This window comes from Leguminivora glycinivorella, chromosome 25, assembly GCF_023078275.1.
Source record: "Leguminivora glycinivorella isolate SPB_JAAS2020 chromosome 25, LegGlyc_1.1, whole genome shotgun sequence".
NCBI lineage: Eukaryota > Metazoa > Arthropoda > Insecta > Lepidoptera > Tortricidae > Leguminivora > Leguminivora glycinivorella.
The window spans coordinates 958,527-986,158 of record NC_062995.1 but is presented as its reverse complement, the minus strand read 5'-3'; the positions used below and the strand labels follow the sequence as shown (position 1 = coordinate 986,158).

General features: G+C 37.5%; 2 protein-coding genes across 3 annotated transcripts in view; one reads left to right on the top strand and one right to left on the bottom strand.

Moving 5' to 3' along the window:
* LOC125239443 overlaps positions 1–26,596 on the bottom strand; it is a 42,709-nt gene extending 16,113 nt beyond the window's left edge. The window contains exons 1-4 of one of the 2 annotated variants that reach the window (XM_048147021.1): positions 26,534–26,596; positions 25,312–25,867; positions 20,548–20,705; positions 13,645–13,780 (exon numbers count right to left, since the gene is read on the bottom strand). In XM_048147021.1, the coding sequence (XP_048002978.1) occupies positions 13,668–13,780; positions 20,548–20,705; positions 25,312–25,867; positions 26,534–26,564 (858 nt within the window). In that variant the 5' untranslated portion in view covers positions 26,565–26,596 and the 3' untranslated portion in view covers positions 13,645–13,667. Of the gene's footprint in view, positions 1–13,630; positions 13,781–20,547; positions 20,706–25,311; positions 25,868–26,533 lie in introns of those variants that run through there. The other variant, XM_048147020.1, reaches the window with a different exon arrangement.
* Positions 1,781–12,157, top strand: LOC125239485 (PBAN-type neuropeptides-like). Its single transcript, XM_048147099.1, has 6 exons — positions 1,781–1,886; positions 5,395–5,483; positions 8,940–9,037; positions 10,673–10,685; positions 11,023–11,126; positions 11,949–12,157. The coding sequence occupies exons 1-6, from the start codon at positions 1,809–1,811 to the stop codon at positions 12,002–12,004; spliced, it is 438 nt and encodes a 145-aa protein (XP_048003056.1). The 5' UTR covers positions 1,781–1,808; the 3' UTR covers positions 12,005–12,157.
* Positions 26,597–27,632: the final 1,036 nt, after the last annotated feature.

Sequence of the window (27,632 nt, the reverse complement as noted above, 5' to 3'; positions counted from 1 at the left end):
CACTAGTTTTTACGACGCCATCTAACCTTCCACCCGAAGGGTAAACTAGACCTTATTGGAATTAGTCCGGTTTCCTCACGATGTTTTCCTTCACCGAAAAGCGACTGGCAAATATCAAATGACATTTCGTACATAAATTACGAAAAACTTATATGCACCTATATATGCACCTATATACCAGCCGGGGTTCGAACCTGCGACCTCCTGAACGAAAGTCGCATGTACTTACCCCTAGGGTACCAGCGCTTACTTTTTTATATATTGGGATAAAAATACAGATAAGTAGTGTGTAATGTGCTTGTTTCGAATTTTCTTGGAATAAGTATATGGGCAAATAAACTTTTTAACCGAAAACTGTGTTTTTATTGATTTTCTATTAACCGCAATAAACCCCTTTCTTCCCGTGGGTGTCGTAGAAGGCGACTATGGGATATGGGTTAAATTGTGGCGTAGGCGAGAGGCTGGCAACCTGTCACTGCAATGTCACAGTTTCGTTTTCTTTTAACCCCTTGTTTGCCAAGAGTGGCCCTGAAGCTTTAGTAGTTTCATGTGCTCTGCCTACCCCTTTATGGGATACAGGCGTGATTGTATGTATGTATGTATGTATGCAATAAAAATACCTTGAGTATGTAAACTGTGTCTAAATATCGGGAGCTCGAGAAAATCACGGTATATATCCCGATCAATATAAGTCTTATTAAAATAACCGTGAATCATTCAAGACTTCCTTAATAATTGAAAAATAGTCATCCTACTGACTGCGCCATTTAATGTGATAGCAAGGGTTCCAATCCCGGTAAGGGCATTTATTTGTGTGATGAGCACAGATATTTGTTCCTGAGTCATGGATGTTTTCTATGTATATATTTGTATATATATTATATATATCTTTGTCTGAGTACCCACAACACAAGCCTTCTTGAGCTTACCGTGGGCCTCAGTCAATCTGAGTAAGAAATGCCCTATAATATTTATTTATTATATATAGGATTTATATACTTTATACTAAGAATCGTACTTCATTTTTGGCGCCACCTATTAAATACTATCATTAACTACACTGATGATCTCTACAATTTTTTTTTTCAAAATGTGTATTGACGTGATATCATGATACAATCACGCCTGTATCCCATAAAGGGGTAGGCAGAACACATGAAACTACTAAAGCTTCAGTGCCACTCTTGGCAAATAAGGGGTTGAAAGAAAACGAAACTGTGACATTGCAGTGACAGGTTGTCAGCCTCTCGCCTACGCCACAATTTAACCCATATTCCTTAGTCGCCTTCTACGACACCCACGGGAGGAAAGGGGGTGGTGAAATTCTTAACCCGTCACCACACAGGCCTTTAAAATAGCAGGATAGGCAGGATTTTAAAATAAATAAATATGTAATTTGTTGTTACTTATATTATCAAGAGGGCGCTGTTATTCTGATATACGGGTAACAGTTCAGTATAGTATGAAGAAAATATGACATTCCACAACATGGCGCGTAGTTATATATTAGTTTGTCTTGTGACTTGCCTCAATTTTTTATAAGAAATAAAAGCAGTCCCTTATCTCGAATAACTACACAGTAATATAGACCCAAGCCTAATAATAACTCATACTTATTACTAATCAGCCCCAATTACCCCTTTTATCATAAAACTACTGATTTATTCATGAACACATTTATTTCGTACAAATTGATTGGCCGTTTTACCCCCATCTCCCCCCTTCATTACAATACAGTTTACCCAGATACGTATATAAAAAGGGGCGAAATGGAACCTCGGACAGAAGGCAGTCAGCTGTTGGACAAAATGTTTTTTCAAATAAATAAAATAGTGCTTTTGATCGTATTTAACATATTTTTGATGGTTACCGGTGATATCTATAAGGTAAGTTTATTCATATTCATATAATTTACTAGCTTTTGCCCGCGGCTTCGCTCGCGTTAGAAAGAGACAAAAAGTATCCTATGTCACTCTCCATCCCTTCAACTATCTCCACTTAAAAAATCACGACAATTCGTCGTTCCGTTTTGCCGTGAAAGACGGACAAGCAAACAGACACACACTTTCCCATTTATAATATTAGTATGGATTCTTAAATACTCTAGGTGATGAAACAAAAGAAAAGACAAATTATGTCACAAATACAGGATGGTCCAAAACTTGACATAAAAAAAATTGCATATGCACCACGTATATTAGCCCGTGTGGTGACGGGTTAAGAATTTCACCACCCCCTTTCTTCCCGTGGGTGTCGTAGAAGTCGACTGTGGGATATGGATTCAATTGTGGCGTATGCGAGAGGCTAGCAACCGTTCACTGCAATGTCACAGTTCCGATTTTTTTCAACCCCTTTTCGCTAATAGTGGCATTGAAACTTGAGTAGTTCATGAGATCTGCCTACCCCTTTATGAGATGCAGACTTGATTATGTATGTATGTATGTATATTAGCCGATTATCGTTATCAGAGTACCCACAAAACAAGCCTCCTTGAGCTTACCGTGGGACTCTGTCAATCTGTATAAGAATGTCCTATAATATTTATTTATGAAATCCCTCTCATTACATTTATTATGGGACCAATGCTGAAATATACAATAGTACATTACGATACATTAAATAATTTGAAATAAGAAAAAAGTTCCGGAAAAAGTGTTAGCCAACGTGGGGGAGGGCAGCACCATCGTCGAAACCAAGCCATCTGGCAGCGGGCTTGAAGCGGTGGCGAGTGCCTCGAATGCACATACTTGTAGCGCGTATTAAGGTAAACGTCCCAATGGATGACACTGACCCAATGTATGACTATTTCACAGTTTATTTAAAAAAATAAGAAATCGGTTAACAGTATGAACAAGATACAGGACTTAATCGATCGTCAGCGTTATCTATGAATTTTTTTTAGAATTTGTGAATGATAAGTTTAGTAATTTTTATTCTGTGGGGTAGTTTTTGCAAGGAGGTGCATCTAGCTGGTTGTGCGTCGTAATTTTTACTAAATCTGTTAAGAAACTGCTTTTGAAAAGTGGAAATAAAAACCAGGATTTTGAAGTTACTGGTAAAACATCATTATAAACTGTTAGATGATACATTAAACAATTGATTTAGTAAATTGAAAGTAGCTTATTTTCCTTACTTTAGTATTTTAAAGACATGTTATATTCACTGGAACAAATTTTTAGATTTTACTAGTGTATGACACCCGCGTCATTCATTGGCACAAAATGTAATTTCACAAGTTTTTATTTTGACAATAAATTAAGGAAGTATAACATACGTATAATATACCCTGTAAAAATAAATGTTCTATCTATCACGTGAGTAGTGTCTGACATGGGTGTCATACACTGTTTTACTATGGATATAGAGTGAATGACAGGTACGTATTTACATGTCATTCATTAGGTCTAAAGTATAGTGTCATACACTGGTTACAGATATAGATAAATAAAAGTAAAAATGCCTCCAAACTCTAAAAATATAGTTTAGATGACGTATTAAAGGCATTAGACGAAGTATCGAGAGGGATAGCTGTTGCTACAGCAGCTAATAATTACGGAATTACCGTATCACACTGTCATACATTAGGACAGCAAATTTTTTTTTCCATAGTCATATATTGGGACATACGAGTTTTCACGTGTTATCCATTGGTACAATTTCAGGTCTCAAGGGAAACTGAAATTATAAAGAAATGTTATTACTATTATACAATGTAATGTTTCACTGACATAAAGGAAGGATTGGTTCATAAATCTGCATACACCAGTAATCTGTATGGGTGACATAATAAGTAGTTTTCATAGAAAATGTCTCAAATCCCTCCTAATAGTGTCATTCATTGGGGCGTTTACCTTACTGCGACATTAATTCTCGCTCGAAGCCAGCCTAGGATGGTACTCAAGGAGCGATTCCAACGTTCAGATATGGTTTCTGCCATATGTTTAATGAAGGAAGACATTTGCGGAGCAAAGACACCGTCGACCGATGTTACGAGTGGGGTGAAAGTTGCATGTCGTAATTCACAGGCATTATTATATTTTCTATGTTTTTCATCTTCGGCTGATTTAAGGATGGAAGATACGGGTCTTGAGATATAAGAAGGAGCATATTTATTTATTATAAGAGCAGTTCCCGGCAACTTTGTACATAGCCACGTCAGCAAATTTTAATTGATCCTATTTTGTTACCAACATTTAGTAATATAAGTCGACTTTCGTAAGATATATACGGGTTAATTGTTATAATTAAGAAAATATAGATACTAGAGAACCTTAATGACGAATTAAAACTTAATAAAATCTCAATTCATCAACAAAATCTTGGTAACAAAATAGGATTAATAAAAACAAATTTAACTTTTCCCTTAATTTTTGTACAAACTTTTCGAGAACTGCTGATAAGATATCGCTTACTATGTAACTCAAGTACTCTCGTATACTTATAAATATTCTCAGCAATAAAATTTGTTCTTGAGCCGTACGATGTCACTTAAATATTATACGAGTTTTAATCACAACTACGAGTACGTTCCTAGACATAGATTTAGCATATTAATATAGTAATAGTTATTTGTTATACAAGGGTGCAAAGTTGTATTTTAACGCCGAGTGTGGAATTGAAAAACGAGCACAGTGAAAGGATTCTATAGTTGAACCACGAGCGAAGCGAGTGGTTCGAGAATAGAATCCTGAACTTGCGAGTTTTTTAACACACGAGAAGTAAAATACATTTGCACCCGAGTGTAACACAAAACTTTTCCCCTCACTATAGCGAGGAAACTACAACGCGAAAAATGCGTTTATCACTGCTTCCAGTAGTTCCACAGGTGGTAAATCATCTTTATTACTAGATTCACCTACTTTTATCAATTTTAAAACAGTTAATTTGACTTTATTCAAGGTCAAATTACTTTACCCACTAGTGGATAAAATGCGTTTTTACGCGCTGGTATTAAAGGACAAAACACGTGTTTCCAGCTAGTGAGGGGAAAAAAAATATATCTTATGGTATGGAATTCAAATTGTATAACAAGATTCCTAAAGATAGCATTGATTGCATCAACAACTGACATAAATAAGTTCCAGAGGAAAATGTTTGTTTGGTTACTAGACATGTGTTTTTATTCAGTTAACGAGTTCCTTAGTTATTAATAATTTGTAATATTTCTACGCCGATGTCGGCAGAATATGACGCACCTATTGTAACTTGATCATCTCTGTATGTACCATATTCTAAGAAAAAAAGATTTCTATTTCTATGAATAACATTTAGTTTTATTTGAAAATACATCCAAAAAAAAAACCATTAATATTTTTTGGTTCATTCTTTTGGACTCAGACATGGTGGATCTCAGGAACTTGATTTCCCACAATTATAATTACCGTGTTGTTACAGGATGAGTCTATGGACCGGGTCACAAAAAACGGGAGAGCACGAGTGGTATTCACCCCCATCCGGGGCAAACGAATGTTTCCCGATAACAGGTTATTGGTACTTTTACATACACCGTGTTTTTATTTGTTTTCCGTTAAATTCGACACGCAGATAGGTTCATCATCAGGAACCACCCAGCTGTATATCGCTTTTTGTTAAATTCGGAATTTTTTTTTTTGTTTCCATACGTAATAAATGGATTCATTAGTGTTAGAGGACCTTAATCATAACATTAAAGTCATTGGCAAGTGTTTGACGGCACATGTCAAAACAAATACGAGCCCCAATGCAAATGATATCGTCTAGTCACACTTCAACATGCGATATTTATTTCCGAAACTGGTATTTAAACCCAGATTGACTTTGATGATAAATGGAATACACGACACACTAAGCCATTAAAACTAGTTTAATCTTGCGCCGTACAAAATGCCCTAATGTTATATGTTTTAATATAATCATATCATAAAAATAACATATCTAAAGCAAAAAAATACGCCTAGTTCATATTTGAGGCATAATAGGTCGTCTATTTTAAATAAAAATAGTTTAGTAAGATTAATATTATACAATAATATTTTAAATTGAATTAATAATATTATAAGTCGTCTGATATGATATACGGCTACATAAAAAGGTAAATTCTGTAAAAAATATAATTATTCTACAACATTTTTATACCAAAATAGCAAGAGGTAAGTCGGTGCCTGAATCAGTGAGGAAAATTATAATTTCCAGTAACAATAGCGGCAAATCTACGTTCCAAAATATCCAAAGACCTTTTTTTGCCAAGATCTACGGCGCATACAATCATCCAGCATCAACTAAAACACGGAACCGTCTCCTGTTTAAATAAATCTGGCCGTCGAAGAATAACTGCCAAAGAGAAAACAGGATTTTGAGGAGCATCATCAGGAAAAATCGTCATGCAAGAGCAGGAGAACTTACCTAACTATGGCATGACGCGATCAAAATAAACATTTCAGTCGATACCTGAAAGACAGTAATGAAAATAATGGGCTTCGGTTTTCACACCGCTAAACAGAAACCATTACTTACTCAAAAGCAGAAAACTAACAGGTTGAACTTTGCACAAAAGTACAGAAACTGGACTGCCGATCAGTGGCGAAAAATAATATGGAGCGACAAATCCAATTGAGGTCATAGTTGGCGATGAACGAAGTAAAGTCATTCAAGATAAAGGAGATGCATTTCACAAAGACTGTCTTGAACGCAAGGTGTAGTTTCCAGCATCTTTAAATGATTTGGGGCTGTATGTCGGCACAGGGTGTGGGATGTCTGCAATTTATAGATGGAACCGTCAATGCAGAGAAATACAAAAGCATCTTGGAATAGAGTTCACTACCGTCTATAAGAAAGTTCAAGTATATAAATGGATTTACTTTTCAACGAGATGGTGCCTTATGTCATACTGGCAAGACAACGATGGAGTGGCTGAAACAAAAACAAATTCCTACCATATCATGGCCATCCAGCAGTCCAGACTTGTCTCCCATAAAAACTTTGTAGTGGTAAATGAAGAAAAAGTTGCGAAAAGATCCTTCTAAATCCAAAGCTGATTTTAAGGAGAAACTTGTGGGTGTCTGGAATGGAATAACCCCTGAGGAGTATAGACAGTTGGTAGATACAATGCCGCTCAGAATAAAGGCCGTTTTAGATGCAAAAGGTGACGCCACCAAGTGGTAGTTGTTCTTTTCTGCATCGGCTACGCTGAAGACGAACATTTTTGCGAGTGTTACATTTGGTGAAATTATGTTTTTTTGTTTACTAGTGAGGAAAATTGTTAATTTATGTTTTGAATAAATAAAATATGCATTATAAGCTCTCTTGTTTTTATGTTACATGTTCTACTAATCATCTAATTCATCCTGAATTTTGAGGTCGAAGTTAGGACATAATATTTTTTTCATACTAGACGATATCATTTGCATTGGGGCTCGTAACATTTCAGGAAGTGGTAAGGGATGCCACACACGTGTTCAGTATATTTTTTTTAATAATTCGATAACCGTAAGAGTGAAGAGGCTAGTTTATTAGAGAAATTGATTGTATTTGAAGTAAAGAATCTTCCCTTAAAACTAACGGAATTCAATAAAAACAGGGTGTATATATAAATTGTAAAACGACTAAAAGCCACAAGGCACAGAGATCATCACTTATTTATGCTGGTGACTGTATAAAATTATATACAGCGTGTAAGCGTAATATGGGCGATAAATTAAACCAGGGGATCGATGTTTGAATTTCGAACGCACGAATTCGCCGTTCGAAAATCTATGGAAAACGACGTAATGCTATTTTCAGTACAGATGGTCGCTTTTTAGGGTTCCGTAGTCAACTAGGAACCCTTATAGTTTCGCCATGTCTGTCTGTCCGTCCGTCCGTCCGTCCGTCCGTCCGTCCGTCCGTCCGTCCGTCCGCGGATAATCTCAGTAACCGTAAGCACTAGAAAGCTGAAATTTGGTACCAATATGTATATCAATCACGCCAACAAAGTGCAAAAATAAAAAATGGAAAAAAATGTTTTATTAGGGTACCCCCCCTACATGTAAAGTGGGGGCTGATATTTTTTTTCATTCTAACCCCAACGTGTGATACATTGTTGGATAGGTATTTAAAAATGAATAAGGGTTTACTAAGATCGTTTTTTGATAATATTAATATTTTCGGAAATAATCGCTCCTAAAGGAAAAAAAAAGTGCGTCCCCCCCCTCTAACTTTTGAACCATATGTTTAAAAAATATGAAAAAAAATCACAAAAGTAGAACTTTATAAAGACTTTCTAGGAAAATTATTTTGAACTTTATAGGTTCAGTAGTTTTTGAGAAAAATACGAAAAACTACGGAACCCTACACTGAGCGTGGCCCGACACGCTCTTGGCCGGTTTTTTACGCACTAGTTCGAGAAGTGGTTCATTATATGCCAGGTCGAAACTTCGGAGGCTCATCTGTACTGAAAAACGTCGTACGATACACGTGCGAAAAGGAAATTCGTAACTCGTGTCGATTTAAAACACTCCCTTCGGTCGTGTTTTAATTTATCGCCACACGTTTCGAGCTTCCTTTTTTACGCACTTGTATCGTAATGTACTATTTTGAAAAAGGACAGCTAGTAATTTTAAAACTAGTAGTTGCTAGTAGTAATGATCACTCGTTTTCGATTCTGTTAGTAGAATTTAAATCTCTAGTAGTGGAGATATTATTGAACGAATTTCACGAAATCGAATGGCCGAGATTCAATAATCGACCCCCAGGCGCGAATTTTCGAGTTTTCATGCGTTTTTCTTCCGCGTTAGTAAACGCAAAATATGGTCGGTAATTTCGTCATCCGCGCATCGGCGTCGCGTAGCTCCGTTCGTAAGAGGGTCGCTCTAATATTCGCAGGCACATCGCAGGTCGAATCCCGGCCAGAATTTTTTTTTTCTTTTTGTAAATGAGTTTTTTTTTATCTCGCCCAGTGAGACTAATGAGTGAAAATGTTACAGAGACACGTTGTTGAGAATGCTAGAGGCTGCTGATGCTCTCAAGTACTACTACGATCAGTTGCCCTACTACGACCCGCAAGCTGACGAGGAAGCTAAAGGTACCTTTTTTAGGGTTCCGTAGTCAACTACGAACCCTTATAGTTTCGCCATGTCTGTCCGTCCGTCCCTCCGTCCGTCCGTCCGTCCGTCCGCGGATAATCTCAGTAACCGTTAGCACTAGAAAGCTGAAATTTGGTACCAATATGTATATCAATCACGCCAACAAAATGCAAAAATAAAAAATGGGAATAAATGTTTTATTAGGGGACCCCCCCTACATGTAAAGTGGGGGCTGATATTTTTTTTCATTCCAACCCCAACGTGTGATATATTGTTGGATAGGTATTTAAAAATGAATAAGGGTTTACTAAGATCGTTTTTTGATAATATTAATATTTTCGGAAATAATCGCTCCTAAAGGAAAAAAAGTGCGTCCTAAAACTTGATAGGTTCAGTAGTTTTTGAGAAAAATACGGAAAACTACGGAACCCTACACTGAGCGTGGCCCGACACGCTCTTGGCCGGTTTTTTTTTAAGAGGGGAAATGCATTACGCATACCACCCAGGCGCGGGGACGGACCTGGGATGGTTATGTGGGACTCCCTAGGCTGATGAGACCTGGTTTACCCACTAAAACCCCTCTGTCGCCGTCGCCTGGCTATACGGCGAGGTCCCAGGCACTCCGAAGTACATTGGGCCGTCCATATCGCACTTAAGTACAAATAGCTGCCTTTTCCCGGCATTCGTCACTGCTCACTTAAGTTTTACGAAAGCGACTGCCATCTGGCCCCGTAGCCGAATGGCATTTCTCCGACGCCAAACGAAAACGAAACGTAGTCCGGCTCTGTCGCGCCAATACGCAAGAGTGACAGGGATAGATATCTACTAGCGTTTCGTTAGTAGGGATGTACCGACTAGTGATTTGACGACGCGTTCGACTAGAGAACGACTTCACGCCACGCTAGTCGGCGCTTGGGTGGCCGATTAGTCGGCCGACTAGTCGGCTAGTCGGCCAGAGCATAATTTTCGACTAAATTCATCAGAAATTTAGAATCACATTTTTGGTCCTTCGTTCGCGCTTTAAATTTTTTTACAAGTTCAATTGTTCAAAGGTCTATGATATTATTTATACATTTTCCATTTTTAACAACCGGTTTGGCTTAGCGGGTAGGTTAGTGATCCTGCCTATGACACCCGGCAGCCCTAGGTAGGTAGTAGGTACATTTATTTTTGTGATGATCACAGATATTTGTTCTTTTGACTAACCAAGGTATAACGAATCGGTACATAATACAATTATATCAGCTGTTAATTTATTTTTGTACTATTTTTCTATGATTTATAAAGTGCCGACTAATCGGCCTATTTTGCCGACTAGTCGCCGACTATTCGCCGACTACAAATGTGGCCGGATAGTCGGCTTTCCCGACTAGTCGCGAGGAAACTACAACGCAAAATATGCGTTTATCACTGCTTCCAGTAGTTCCACAGGTGGTAAATCATCTTTATTACTAGATTCACCTACTTTTATCAATTTTAAAGCAGTTAATTTGACTTTATTCAAAGTCAAATTACTTTACCCACTAGTGGATAAAATGCGTTTTTACCCGCTGGTAATAAAGGACAAAACACGTGTTTCCGAGCTAGTGAGGGGAAAACGAAATTTGCTACCGAGTGTATATTCGATGGGCTAGCGACCCAGTTCGGGTACGTGGGTTCAAAACATACAAAACTATCGACATTTCTATGATTTTCACTTACAATTATTACATGTTCTATAGTCTGTATATTTAGGTATTTAAATAAATCTAAGCACTGTCACTAAATGCTCGCGATAATACATACATATATCTTTTGTAGCTAAGTATTTCCCTATCGCTCTTGCGTATTGGCCGGACAGAGCCAGAGACGGCTACGGAGCCAGGCCGCTTGGTTTTATATATGGTTGGTCAACCGATAAAGATTGTTTAATTACCCGAAAATATACCTACAAATAATTTTTTTATGTTTATTTACAAAGTTGAATGTAGTATGATTGTTTCAGGTACAGACAGGACCCGGCGATCGACGGCAGATCCAAGTATTTCTCCCCACGCCTGGGACGCACCGTGGACCTGACGCCGCGGCTCGGCAGGTCCTATAACTATGGTAAGATTCAATATGTCACATAACAATCAAGTGCGGGTAGTTCGAAAAACTCGTACAGCTAGAAGATGTTGATACAACTCCCAGCCAGTCTACCCGTGACCACGGACGTAATGTCATGTCCGAAACGTCGGGTTAAATATAAACGTAAGTTTTACGCGATTAAGTCCCGTTTTAATTTAATAATATAACAAAGAGGATCAAGTATTTATAGAGAGTTACTGTCAAAGTAAAATGTGTAATCACAGTGCATAGACTGCCATCTCGCGACACAAGCTTCAAACTTTTAAACCTCAGTTTTGACAATTTGGCCCATATGGGCCAAATATAGGCCCATATGGCCAATATACCTAGTTATTTGTTTTACAAGGGGGCAAAGTAGTTGTTTGACCGCATGTGCCAATATTGAACCCGTGAACAAAATCATCATTTATAGGTAAAATCTAGCAGCCAGAAAGACATCGAGTTAAAATTTGTACGAAATTACTTTGCCCCTTGTGGATAAAATGCAATTTTGCTATCTGTTTTCCAATAGCAAAGAAAGCCTTTACTAGTCGATGTGGTGAAAAGAATATTCTTAGCTTGATATGTGTTAAAATGTCAAATATTAATATTAGCGCCATCTAGCCGAGCGTCCCCCGAAGGTGTAACGCCATCTAGGCCACCGTACCTTTTTCTTTTTCTTTTTCTGTGTTTTTCTGAGGTACGTTTTTTCTTAGACTTTATCTGTCTATTCGGAGTTATATAAGTCTTTGCCTATACTGAACTGTCACCCCATACATCAGAAGAACGTCAGGGTTTAATCGTTTTCTTTTTTTTTTTCAGAGCTATATCCCAGCAAAGTGCGCATAGCCAGAAGCACAAACGGCACAAAATCGTAGACAAACTGAGCAAATGAACACGTAATAATAACATTGTGAATAACTACACGTTAGCGTTGTATTATAGACTATAGTGTTTTGGACGAAGTACTTGTACGTACTTATTTTAAGGATACTAGTCATTGAAGTAATTGAATAAAGGAATGATTAAAGACTAAATTTTGTTTTAATTTGATCCCTTTTTAGGGTTCCGTAGCCAAAATGGCAAAAACGGAACCCTTATAGTTTCGTCATGTCCGTCTGTCCGTCTGTCCGTCTGTCCGTCTGTCCGTCTGTCACAGCCGATTTACTCGGAAACTATAAGTACTACAGTGATGAAATTTGATGGGAATATGTGTTGTATGAACCGCTACAAAATTATGACACTAAATAGTAAAAAAAAGAATTGGGGGTGGGGCCCCCATACATGTAACTGAGGGATGAAAATTTTTTTTTTCGATGTACATACCCGTGTGGGGTATCAATGGAAAGGTCTTTTAAAATGATATAAAGTTTTCTAAAAAACATTTTTCTTAAAGTGAACGGTTTTTGAGATATCAGCTCTCAAAGTCGTAAAAAGTATGTCCCCCCCCCTCTATTTTTATAACTACGGGGTATAAAATTCTAAAAAAAATAGAGGTGATGCATGCTAATTAACTCTTTCAACGATTTTTGGTTTGATCAAAGTATCTCTTATAGTTTTTGAGATAGGTTGATTTAACTGTAATTTTGGTTAAGTTATTGGTTTATTATATTTGCTGCTACGGAACCCTTTGTGCGCGAGCCCGACTCGCACTTGTTTGTGTTAGACGAGACTATTCTCTATTTTAGTACCCCAACCTGTCAAGAGATGGCGCTGTATTCGAGATAAAACGCGCTAACGATGAGTCGACGTAGAAGGATGACTATAGTCTGTATCTTTAGGTACTCAAATAAATGTAAACAAAATCTACCCTCAAAAGGCTCCATTGAATTGAATGACCAAATAAGAAGGTTAAAGACAGGTCGCTAAGTGACAGATTGATAACTGACAAATGTTAGTGCCCGGAAATGTAGGTACAGTCAACCAATTGGAACCCTAGGCCACTCTGCAACCATGTCAAAATGACAAGCAGTAAGAGATTTCTTACAATCTGATTTATAACGTCACTGTGACATAGTTCTACAGTGGCCTAGGGTTCCAATTGGTTGACGGTACATATTATTGTATACGATTTTTTTAAGTCCGTTTCAAGCGCCATCTTAGCAGTCTCCTGTCGTGACTAATTTATTTTTCTTTTGCTCATTAATCCATACTAATATTATAAATGGGAAAGTGTGTGTGTCTGTTTGTTTGTCCGTCCTTCACGGCAAAACGGAGCGACAAATTGTCGTGATTTTTTAAGTGGAGATAGTTGAAGGGATGGAGAGTGACATAGGCTACTTTTTGTCTCTTTCTAACGCGAGCGAAGCCGCGGGTAAAAGCTAGTATTGTATAAAGTGTAATATCGATAGCTTATTATGCAGTAAACTAATGTTGTAGTTAGAAGCTGATGAAGAATTAATCTCGAAACGCGTTTGCCACTTTTTTGTCGGCAACGGCCGGTAGTCCACGTGCTCTTGTAAAACCTTGAGTACACTCCCCGAAGTCTGTTGGTAAATAAACAATTTTTATTTATTACCTTTATTTTATTAATGTCTAAAACTAGGGTTCTATGCAGATGTTGTGGGCGTTCCTACGCCTGCATTGCGTGTCAGCGAAGGCCTTCGGTGGACTCATGGTGCTTAATGTGCTGCCTCGTACGAATTTAGAAGAGCCTGCAAAACAAAACAATAAGTACAATGTTTAAACTGAAATACAAAAAAAAAGTCGGTTCATCTTTACTTGTCCTATCATGTAAACAAACGAAACGTCAAATATGATCGATGATTAATATCGATCGTTCCTAACGTAAGGTAACGGCGCCTATCAACGCGGGTATCGAAATCGACGTCCATTACCGCCGCATTTGCAAATACGCATTTTATAGGCAAACCGACCAATTTCTTAAAAAAGTTACTCACACAAAGGAAGCCTGTTTAGTTGACTAACGCACATATAGGCGATAGAGAGTGTGAATGAAAGAAGACGCTCGCTATTTGACAGTTTTTGCCACGGGGCCGCGAGAAGAGTTTGTGTCATACTGACGTGTGACGCTAAACCTAAGTGAACTCCAATCTCATTTAGTAGTTTATGTAATAATTATGGCAAACAGGTGAAAGTTATGCATTTCAAATTATTGTTTATAGTTTTCTACATGACTTCTGAGTACTTTTTACGTATTGTTTAGCCTGGAAATGTGTTTAAAGTGGAAATTAAAAGACAGCGGTGAAAGGCGCCATTTCGTGAGTAGATTCTATTACTGTGGTATACCACGGTAATAGTTAAAGTAGTGATATTAGTTCTTTTTGCTTTATTTTAAGTATATGTGATCAGTTATATAATGTCTTACAGTTGTTTCAATCTTGATCTATTCACGCTATCAAAGAACTATTTACGCGGTATGAAAATTATTCAACAAAACCTTAATTTTTAGCAAAAACTTCATGACTGATTTCGTAGTTTCTATGAAAACCGTTAATTTGTCAATTTTTTTAAACATTGACATAAAGTCTGATGCTTACTTACCAGTTATGTAAACTTGGTTTTAATATAAGGTTGCAATATTTTATTTTGATTTGTAATGAAAATACATCTGTATGACTTTGTTTTTATGGGTCGGAATTAGATTTTATAATACTCCAATTTATGCCTATTACCGATGGTACGATCAGATAACCCTCGGTAATAGAATATATAAGAATCTATTACCGATCCATGCAATATTTGTTTGGGTCGGTAATGGGTTCCTATAGAAGTATCTATTACCGAGCGACATATTAGTCTTGTATCAAAATATGACATTTAGTGTATCGTAAGTACAGATTTCTTAGGTGAAACTGAGTCTTCTGTGGGTATTCATAAAGGAGGATAGTATAGGTATATGTATTTGTCATAATTTGTATATTCAACCGTCGGTATTAAGCTCCGAATTTTGAGATGGGTTTCTATTTACCGATGGCAGAAAAACACTGTCATTCATACCCTCGGTAATGAAATCTCAATTCGCGTTAATAGAACTGCAACCTGTTCATTACCACGGTAATAGAAAATTTAGGTATGTTGGCTTCAATAATCATTTTATGACATATAATAAACTAAAATGATCCTAAAACTCTTCAAAACTAATAGTTCAATAAATACTCTTCCATAAAAAAAATATTTGTGGTCGTTAATGAGCTTTGATACCCTTAATTTTTTGGTATCTTTTGAAATCTGCCTTAAGTACCACGTTAATAGGCGCCATTACCTTATAATAATGTATGGATGTAATGCGAAAAGATCTTCCTTCGTATTGTTACGGAAACATACGAACGTATTCAGTCCATAGATTTAGAATTATTAAACTAGATTGTGGAATCACATTTTTTGCCATACTAAATTGAACCTTATCACTGATTCAGAATGGTGATCGTATCAGACTAGTGAAAACGGTCCACATGAGAGGGCATTGTTTGGGCTGGTGTCCCTCTCGCACGTGTGGCCAGTGTTAATGAGGTTACCATAGTAGTAGTATTTTTATCTGTATATTACCTGACTAACTTCTTATACAATACTAGCTTTTACCCGCGGCTTCGCCCGCGTAATAAAAGTATTCTTATTCAAACGTTTACAAAAAATAAGATTTTCATTTGGATCCGTAGGTTTCTATGTAGGTACATTTGTCCGCAATTATTTCGATTAAGGTGCCGCGGGGCATTATACTTCTACATGTATCCACTGAACACGCTTACCATATATATTCCCCGTCCCCGTCCCTCCCCTATCCCTATTTCTATCCCTATCCCTATCCCTATCCCTATCCCTATCCCTATCCCTATCCCTATCCCTATCCCTATCCCTATCCCTATCCCTATCCCTATCCCTATTACTATACCTATCCCTATCCCTACCCTTATCCCTGTTCCGGCTCGTCCCCTCCCGTCTCGTCCCGTCCCGCCCCGCCCCGCCCCGTCCCTGTTCCTGTCCCTGTCAAATTATCATGTTAGGCGGTGAATTTTGAAAAATCCTTTCTTAGTGCTCTTCTAAGGAACTTACGTGTAATTTGAAATCTCTTGAACCAGAAGTAAACATAAAAAAGAAATCCATATGGCTATTTTCGATATTTAAACCCCATTGCACCACAACAGGGGAAAAGGTATTTCACTTCCGCCACGTCAGATTTTAAAAACGTTGTATTTATCGTGATCAGCGACCCGATAAACCATAAAAACGATACCCATATTGGTTTTTTGACATTATCACCCCTTTTCACCCTTTTAAATGGTACATTTTTAAAAAACTTGAAACACGTATTTAGTCATATGTCTTTAGCAATCCTCCTGTGAAGTTTCGCATAAAACAGTGAAACTAACATTGTTTCCCCATACAAACTTTGAACCCCCATTTGACCCCCTTAGGAGGCGAATTTTGAAAAATCCTTTCTTAGTGCTCCTTTACACTATATAAGGAACCAACGTGCCAAATTTGACATCTCTAGGACCAGCGGTTTCAGCTGTGCGTTGATATGTCCGTCAGTCTATATATTTTTTTATATTTAAACCCCATTGCACCACAACAGGGGAGAAGGTATTTCACTTCCGCCTCGTTAGATTTAAAAAACGTTGTATTTATCGTGATCAGCGACCCGATAAACCATAAAAACGATACCCATATTGGTTTTTTGACTTTATTAACCCCTTTTGACCCTTTTAGGGGTAAAATTTTCAAAAATCTGAAACACGTATTAAGTCATACGTCTTAAGGAATCTTCCTGTGAAGTTTCGAATAAAATAGTCAAACTAATCTTGTTTCCCCATACAAACTTTGAACCCCCATGTGACCCCCTTAGGAGGTGAATTTTGGAAAATCCTTTCTTAGCGTTCCTCTACACTACATAAGGAACCTACGTGCCAAATTTAAAATCTCTAGGACCAGTGGTTTCGGCTGTGCTTTGATATGTCCGTCAGTTAATATATTTTTTTGATATTTAAACCCTTTTGCACCACAACAGAGGAGATGATATTTCACTTCCGCCTCATTAGATTTTTAAAACGTTGTATTTATCGTGATCAGCGACCCGATAAACCATAAAAACGATACCCATATTGATTTTTTTACTTTATCACCCCCTTTTCACCCTTTTAGGGGTTAAATTTTCAAAAAACCTGAAACACGTATTCAATCATATGTCTTAAGGAATCTTCCTGTGAAGTTTCGAATAAAATAGTCAAACTAATCTTGTTTCCCCATACAAACTTTGAACCCCCATTCGACCCCCTTAGGAGGTGAATTTTGGAAAATCCTTTCTTAGTGCTCCTCTACACTATATAAGGAACCTACGTGCCAAATTTGAAATCTCTAGGACCAGCGGTTTCGGCTGTGCGTTGATATGTCAGTCAGTCAGTCAGTCAGTCAGTCAGCTTCTTCTTTTATATATTTAGATTATTTTAGTGTTATATTCAAACTAGGGTTTCGATATATTTCAAAGAATTGAAAATAATTATAATGTAATTATTTTGATGCCAATAAATCAAAGATTTGTATAATTAAAAAATATGTTCAAATGGGTATTAGTAGTTTTGGTAGTAACTTTGAAAATTGACTGGTATCCCCAATGTATGACAGTGATGACGTCACTAAATAATGTTGACATTGTCAGTAAGTGCGAGAGGGACACCAGCCCAAACAATGACCTCTCATGTGGACACACTTTTTGACCTAACTACTCATTCTGGTTTAACTGTAATTCTGTGATTCAGTCAATGTCAGTACAAGATGATGTACAGTCTAGTGCAAAAATATGTATCGAAATAATCGTCTCATAAATATGGTACTACACTCTTATTACACCGGACTAAGATGCTATGGGACATATTTTTGAGTAAGATGTGTACACCCATATTTTTACACTTGACTGTACTATCGAGGTACGATTCTTAGTATGGAGTATGCAAATCCTATATCCATACTATTATAAATGTAAAAGTAAAGTAAAAAGTATTTATTGTACACACAAAAAAACTTAAACAGAAATTGAGTTAATTGGTCTTACAACTAAGTGACAGTTATGTAGGTACGTTTAGGCAGTATCATTAGCATTTGCTGGTTCCTACACTAGGCAAAGCCTGTCTCGTAGGTCAGCAATTCCCGTCAACTTTGTACAATGCCACGTCAGCAAATTTTAATTGATCCTATTTTGTTACCAACATTTAGTAATATAATTCGACTTTCGTAAGATATATACAGGATAATTGTTATAATTAAGAAAATATAGATACTAGAGAACCTTAATGACGAAATAAAACTTAATAAAATCTCAATTAATCAACAAAATAGGAATTAATAAAAACAAATTTAACTTTTCCCTTAATTTTTGTACAAAGTTGACGGGAATTGCTGAGGTAACCGTTTCAGACATGATATTCCATTGACATGATTTGTGCGAAGGCCAATAAGACACTAAGTATAATGAATGAGGTGAAAATAAAAATAAAAGATAACCAAAAAGAAGATTACAAAGTGTGTGTCTGTTTGTGGGAAATTGTGTGTGTCTGTTTGTTTGTCCGCATTTATGAGGCCAAAAGAATGAACCATAAAATATGAATGAAATATTTCTGTGTTTTTTGCGAGGTTATTTCACATAAAAACTAAATGTTATTCTTAAAATTGTTAAGTATACCTATGTGACTCAAAGTCGTATTTTCAGTCGTAAACTAGAACTTTCCTTTGCTAATCCGCGAATAGCAAATTCTATTCGCGGATTAGCAAAGGAAAGTTCTAGTTTACGATTAACATGGATTTCCGCATAGTAACGCCTGATTCCATCGATTATTTGTATATTTAAGCATAAATTAAATATAACAAGATCATACCATCCCATACATTAAAATGCGACCGCCTACGAACGCGCTTACACTCCACCACACATAGATGGCGCCACAAAAAATGCCTTGTTGCCACCGATTATTTGTAGATTGGCATTAAGTGTCAATTCCGAGCCGTAAATCTATGTCAAAAGTGACACTTAACGCCATCTACAAGTATAATCGAAAGCTACAAGACATTTTTTTTGTGGCGCCATCTTCTATTTTTTAAGCCGTTATGTCTTTGGAAATAATACAAATGTTAACGACTTCCACGATACAGGCTCAGCCTAGTGTGGGAGTCACTGCCAACTGTCACTGTTTAATTTATTCATTTTGGTAAATAGATATTTTTACTTTTTACATACAGGTCGGAACGCGATTAAATTAATATTATTTTACCTTTTCCCAACGTTTCAGCCAGGTTGCACTGGCCGTGGTCGTGGAAGACAACTAACCTAACCACAAAATTAAAATTTTGAAAAAACCCCCGACCGCGACCTAGTGGACCGATTTTCACGAAACATGGCTAAGAACACTCCCGACTAACTCAGCTTTCAGAAAAAAAAAACTAAATCAATATCGGTTCATCCGTTCGAGAGCTACGATGCCACAGACAGACACACATACAAACAGACAGATAAACAGACAGACAGACAGACACGTCAAACTTATAACACCCCTTCGTTTTTGCGTCGGGGGTTAAAAAAGAAAATTAAAAAGGTAAAATAATGTTAATTTAACACTTTCGAAACCGGGCTCTACGCGGCGCTACGACATTTTCGCTACATACGGGGAAACCCATGTAATCGGCTACGTTTCTACGAGCGGTGTGCCCGACAGTCGGGTTCTTGGTAGCGAAAGTGTTAATCGCGTTCCGACTCCGACCTGTATGTGACTTTTCCCCTCACTAGCTCGGAAACATTTGTCCTTTAATACCAGCGGGTAAAAACGCATTTTATCCACTAGTGGGTAAAGAAATTTGACCTTGAATAAAGTCAAATTAACTGCTTTTAAATTGATAAAAGGAGGTGAATCCAGTAATAAAGATGATTTACCACCTGTGGAACTACTGGAAGCAGTGATAAAGCTAGGAACACACTACGCGGACGTCCGTCGTAAAACGACCGCGACCGCGACCTATCAGTGTGCACGGAACAAAACATCCAGAGAGCCAGATTTCGATCGGACGTCCGTGCGCTCAAGGCCACGTCCGCGTCCGTCGACCGATAGTTTGCACGGTTATGTGTATTTCCATTGTCCAGATTCCCGTCCGCGGTCGATTTACGACGGACGTCCGCGTAGTGTGTTCCTAGCTTAAACGCATTTTTTGCGTTGTAGTTTCCTCGCTATAGTGAGGGGAAAAGTTTTGTGTTACACTCGGGTGCAAATGTATTTTACTTTTCGTTTGTTAAAAAACTCGCAAGTTCAGGATTCTATTCTCGAACTACTATTCTATTCTTCAACTATAGAATCCTTTCACTTGCTCGTTTTTCAATTCCACACTCGGCGTTAAAATACAACTTTGCCCCCTTGTAAAACAAATAACTATTAAAAATATGTGTACAAAGCGCGAGAACTTAAAGTGTTATATAACTTACTCCTCCCATGCAGTCTGGAGATAAGAGTAGTCAGCTGTAACAGAGCGTTGAAATGCCAGTTGTAGAGCCGGATCTTCAACTTGCTGATCTGGTACATTGTGGTCCTTTTCTCAGCGCGGGTCATCTTGGTCGTGTTCGCACGGATCAGGTTCAGCAGTCTGTTGGAAATAAATAAATAAAATCACATAGGTTACATAAGAGTCATAACTACAAAGCTAAAGCCTGAAATAGTTATTTGTTATACAAGGGGGCAAAGTTGTATTTTAACGCCGAGTGTGGAATTGAAAAACGAGCAAGTGAAAGGATTCTATAGTTGAACCACGAGCGAAGCGAGTGGTTCGAGAATAGAATCCTGAACTTGCGAGTTTTTTAACACACGAGAAGTAAAATACATTTGCACCCGAGTGTAACACAAAACTTTTCCCCTCACTATAGCGAGGAAACTACAACTCAAAAAATGCGTTTATCACTGCTTCCAGTAGTTCCACAGGTGGTAAATCATCTTTATTAATAGATTCACCTACTTTTATCAATTTTAAAGCAGTTAATTTGACTTTATTCAAGGTCAAATTACTATACCCACTAGTGGATAAAATGCGTTTTTACCCGCTGGTATTACAGGACAAAACACGTGTTTCCGAGCTAGTGAGGGGAAAAGAAAATAATTATACCCCGTGTTTTTTTTTTCGTTAAATTCGACACGTCGTTAGGTTCATTATCAGGAACCACCCTGTATATCTCTAAGGTTAACTGGAAGAAATCCCTTAATGGGATAAGTTCGCCTTTGTACAAATGATGTTTGTGTTCTTTTTTCTTTACTGTGTGTGTTCTTATCTTTGTACAATAAAGTGTATTACTACTACTACTATATCAGTTATAGTTATCTCTCAAAAAAAAATCATTATTTTCATACATAATAAAATAAATGAATTTATTATTGTGAGAGATCCTTAAGAATAACATTCAAGTAAGTGTCAAGTGATTGACGGCACATGTCAAAACAAATAACATTAGGAATTGATAAAGGCTGTCACACACGTGTTCAGTAATAAATCTTTATTTTTATAATAACTCGATAACCGCAAGAGTTAAGACGCTAGTTTGTTAGAGAAATTAATTGTATTTGATGTAAAGAATCTTCCCTTAAAGGAATTCAATAAAAACAGGGTGTATGACTACTTACGCGCCATGTTGCAGAATTTAATTACAACTAGTTTCTTCATACTATACTGAACTGTTATCGCATACATTAGAATAACAGCGCCCTCTGGACAATAGTCATATATTAAAATTTGTGGTCAGGTTTTAAAAGAGTTTTTCTTAGACATTAAAAAATATTCAAACGTCAAACTTGTACGAAAATCGTTGCCAAATTAGCTTGGTCTGGCTATAACATAGTGTGGATATCCTACCGACTGCGCCATGTAGACTTTTATTAAAACAAACAAACATACACACAGACTTTCCCATTTATAATATTGCAGGTGTACTACCTACTGGCCTTAGCATCTATTTCAGACGATTTATAGTGCAATGTCCGAGAGACATCGCTTTTGATGACTAAAGAGACCTATGCGAGAGCGACACGTTTTGCCACATAGCCTGACAAGGGAAGCTTGCAACCGATTGCGACGTTTCGCTATGGTGTCTTCTTTCCCTTTTGTCAGCAAGGGCCGCAAACCAGGTCTCATCGACGAACTTGCGACCATCTCCAACGCACTTTCGCCACTCCGTCCGCTTCTCCGCAAGCTTCTCCCAGGTTTGGTAGTCGATTTTAAAGCCTGCCATGTCTAGGATTGCAAAAAAACGGTTTTTTTTCTGGCTTAAAAAAACAGTTTTTTTCTGGAGTATGTTTTTTTTCTAAAGTATGAAATCTCAAAATTTGCAAAGTAGTTAATACATTTATACGGTTTTTTAAACTTAATGTTACCTATTAAACGAATTTAGTCAAATAACATTAATTTCTGGTCTTATAAAAGTAACATTTATGAAATTTGTAGTTGGTAGTTATCACTATTTACTGTTGGCAACACCACCGCCTCTCCACGCTACACGCAGCATCGGGGATTCCCCAATAAACGTTTGTATACTGAATGTTAATTGAATTAAAATGTACGTTATTGTTATCGAAACACGTTACAACTCACGAAAAACCGTTATTGTCGTATTATTTGTTCATCTGAAAAAAAACCATATTTAGAAAAAAAACCATGGTGCTCGGTTTTTTTTCATGTTTTTTTTTCATAATTCTGAAAAAAAAAACATTTGGTTTTTTTTCTATTTACAACCCTAGCCATGTCCCTCTTGGTGCAGTTTTGTGTAGTGCGAAAAGATTTGCCTTCATTTGTTACGGAAATGTACGAACTAGGGATGTTACGAATGTCGCATGTGTCACATTCGCGAATGCGAATGCGAATGCGAATATTCAGAATGCGAATGTGCGAATGCGAATGCGAATATCGCTGAATTTCATAAAAAACCAAAATAAAAACCAAGCAATCACCAACAACCCGCTAGGTAAAAAATTTAAAATGCTTACTATTGGTCAAAATGCCGAGTACGAACTTCACGCCGTACGAATTTGACCTATCTGCGCATGCGCGAGTCGACAGTCGACAAGTAGGAGCGGCCGGCGCGGGCGAGGAACAAGCTGCGACTTGCACACATTCGCATTCGCAAAACATTCGCATCGTTTGAAGCGAATGCGAATGTCAATGCAAATGTTTAAAAGAATGCGAATCATTCGCATATGCGAATGCGAATGCAAATATTCGTAACATCCCTAGTACGAACGTGTCATGCTATTTCCAGTCGGTCTCAGTACACGACGTACTGACATTGACTGAACTAGCAAGACTGCATGATAAATACGAAATTTCCCGGAAAAACACGAAGGAAACCCAACCGACCTGGCCGACAGGTCTGGCTCAGTCGGTAGTGACCCTGCCTGCGGTCCTGGGTTCGAATCCCGGCAAGGGCATTTATTTGTATGATGAGCACAGATATCTATTCCTGAGTCAGGGATGTTTTCTATGTATATAAGTATGTATTTATCTATTTAAGTATGTATGTCGTCGCCTAGCACCCATAGTACAAGCTTTGCTTAGTTTGGGGCTAAGTTGATCTGTGTAAGGTGTGTATTTATATTTTATACATACATACACATACATACATACAATCACGCCTGTATCCCATAAAGGGGTAGGCAGAACGGTAACCTATCGATGTTTCGAAAATCCTTTGTCCGATTATCACTTGTCCGAAAACGGTTGACAGAATTTTTATAATCCAAATACATTGTTTACCATACTTTTAATATGCCGCTAGTTTGCTATCCCACATTATCGTTTTCCCGAAATTCAATATCCAGAAGAACGGTTGCCAACTTTATCATTTGACAACCGATTTGTTAACCACCTTTTCATAAATCCCATGCTACGTAACATCGAAATGTCATTTTCCCTAATATCATTTTATAGAAACTCAATAACCAGAAGAACGGTTGCCAATCTTATCATTTGACAACCGTTTCGTTAACCACCTTTTCATAAATCCGATGCTAATGCGACATCGAAATGTCATTTTCCCTAATATCATTGTAAAAAAAATACAAAAAAAATTGGTTAGGTTACGTCATGGAAACAAACATTTGCTAGAAAAGTGGGTTAGGTTAGGTTAGAACTGCGACCATACAGAAACAAACTTGTGCTAGAAAAGTGGGTTAGGTTAGGTTAGAACTGCGACCATACAGAAACAAACTTGTGCTAGAAAAGTGGGTTAGGTTAGGTTAGAACTGCGACTATATAGAAACAAACTTGTGCTAGAAAAGTGGGTTAGGTTAGGTTAGAACTGCGACCATACAGAAACAAACTTGTGCTAGAAAAGTGGGTTAGGTTAGGTTAGAACTGCGACCATACAGAAACAAACTTGTGCTAGAAAAGTGGGTTAGGTTAGGTTAGAACTGCGACCATACAGAAACAAACTTGTGCTAGAAAAGTGGGTTAGGTTAGGTTAGAACTGCGATCATACAGAAAAAAACCTTTGCCATAAACCCTTATGGCAAGGATTCTTAAGTCAAGTAAGAATTGCGACCGTGAGGGTCGGCAACAAACTTTTGTTAGAAAATTAAAGATTTACTGAACTTTTGATATAGCGGCTTGATAATATTTCGAATTATAAAACTATACGCCATATAAAATAGCTGACAAATAATACTTAGGAATTTTAACAAGTGTTAATTCGAATTTCGAACTTTTGATATAGCAGCTAAATAATATTTCGGATTAGAAACTTTACGCGACAAAAAGTAGATGTCAAATGATTCTTAGGCATTTTAATAAGTGTTGATTAGAATCATAAGCGAAACAAAATTATAGCGAAATAAGAATGGGGAAAATAATAATAGGGGAAAAGTACTTTCGGGCAAACAAAACTTAGGGCAATTAATAAAATGGGAAGCGTTTTCGGGCTACTAATATTCGACATTACAATTTTCGACTTTTTGATAGGTAACCAGGCAGAACACATGAAACTACTAAAGCTTCAGTGTCACTCTTGGCAAATAAGGGGTTGAAAACAAAAACGAACCTGTGACATTGCAGTGACAGGTTGCCAGCCTCTCGCCTACGCCACAATTTGACGCACATCCCATAGTCGCCTTCTACGACACCCACGGGAAGAATGGGGGCGGTGAAATTCTTAACCCGTCAACACACAGGCATTTTATATCTGTAAATAAGTATGGATATGCTCTGAGATACTTACCGATGCACAATATGGTCTTTTTCCATAACCTTATCAGGTTTCCCCAACTCCTTCCTAACCCCCTTCAAATACGGCGTTATGTGCTCCGTACAATGAGTCCACTCCTGGCTATTCGCCAACACAGACTTCTCATATCGCCTGTAGAATATATTGAAGCCTAACTTAGGCGTTGTGTCTGTTATATTTGTTGGGGTGACTGGTATGAAGTGAGTATCTTCAGGGCTTAATGTGGTGTCTCTGATTATGTTGTATTCTCTTAGTATTTGTAGGAATTTCTCCTTCTTATCGTTTTTAGGTACAGGTTTCTCTGTGGCTTTTGTGGTAGGAACAGTTTTTATTTTGGCCAGTTTGAATCGATCATTTCTTTTGAGTTCATCGTTGTCTAAAATAGGTTGTATGAGGGCGTCTTCGTCGGATTCGTAGTACTGTGGGGCTGGGTCGTGTGGTGATGGGTTCCGCAGGCTGTTCCGAATTTGTTTTTTTAGGAGAAGTATACGGTCGCTGATTTTTAAGGTGGTTCTTGTCCGTTTCGCTGAGGTATGGAATTGTAATATAGCTGAAAAATGCAGCATATTTAACATATTTAATTCCAGACAATGAAATGAAATGAAATGAAATATTTATTTTCCAAGTAGGTAGGCATATTACAATGCGCTTATGAACGTCAAATAAAACTACGCCGGCTCTAACCCTACGCCTCAGCCTCGAGAAGATTTCAGTCCCCCCTCAGTTGGAGGAGGGTATCCACTATGGGACCGGCAAGAAACTCGGCGGGCCACTTCTTTTCAAAACATTACATCTTATAATTAACATGCATTAAAAAAAACAAGATACAATTTAATAAGCAAAAGTATTCATAAAAAAAAATATTAACACAAGAAATTATACAAAGTACAAAGCTATTATGATTATTAATAAGAGATGTTAGAGATGTATAGTCTCTAAGTGTCAAAGTACTAAGATACAGCGGGGCAAATCTCGAATGGGGGCAATGAGGAGGCACACTGACATTTTATCCCGTCAGGCGGCGCCTGTGCAAGTGTCTAGACATGTCACTGTCATTCATATTATAAGGTGTAAAGGAGCACTAAGAAAGGATTTTTCAAAATTCACCTCCTAAAGGGGTGAAATGGGGGCCCCAAATTTTGTTAATATTTCTCATGATGCCATTAGAATTACGAAAATAATACAAATATACATGTGTAAGTTAATAGATACTTACCCAAAAATATAAAAATAAAATTCTTCTTCATTTTATTTTTAAAATAACCAGAAATCTACCGTTTGGCTACTCCGTGATGAAAAATTCCAATTCTTTTAAACAAAGTAATTAAATTCATTGAAGCGAATAAAAACATAGTGTATAAATCGGCTAAGTACGAACACTGAAGATTTTTGTATAATTTTATAAAATTTAGAGTGGAATTTCTTGCCGGCGGCTATATTTCCGAGCTCATATAGCCCGGCAACCTTCAAATCAAGGGTGAACAGGCATCTTCTGGGCGAGCTCACTCCATCGTAGGCCACGTCTTTGCCTTTGGCTAGTCTGTGGCCAAGAGTAAGCCCATTTATAATAAAAAAAATACTTCTTAAGAATCCCTTACAGGCTGGCAAGAAAAGTAAAAAATAATAGGGACGCCATTTTTTTTTATACTACGTCGGTAGCAAACAAGCATAGGGCCCGCCTGATGTAAAGCGGTCACCGTAACCTATGGACGCCTGCAACTCAAACAGTGTCACATGCGCGTTGCCACCCCATTAGAAACTTGTACATTCCCTTTTGCTGTGTTAAGTACACAGCAAAAAGGAGTGTACAAGTTCTAAGGAGGGTTCGGGTTGCCGACGACTCAAAAGACAATAGACGGAACAAGTTAGTTCCGTAAATCCTCCCGTCATCAGCTCAACGCACCCTCGTTGAGTTCTGGCAGCCTTACTCACCTACAGGAACACAACACTATTGTCTATGTACTTAAACAGTTTTGCATGTGGCAACTATTGAGTCACTTTTGTATGAAAACAGTAAGTAAGTAAGTAAGTAAATATTCTTTATTGCACCATTTTACATGTTATAAATATACAGAATGTTGAGTGAGAGTATAACTAGAACACTAGAACAGTAAGTGCTGTTATGATTAAAAATTGTTCATTTCTACTTTTTTGCCAAGATGAATGGCATTTTGATTGGTCTAATGTCGATATTTTGTATGAGATTAACAATTGGTATTTACTATTTCCTATGACTAAATATAGTACTTTTTCACATTATACCATCCGATATCGGATGTAAAACCGATAACCGATATTTAAGATGCCATTGGTTT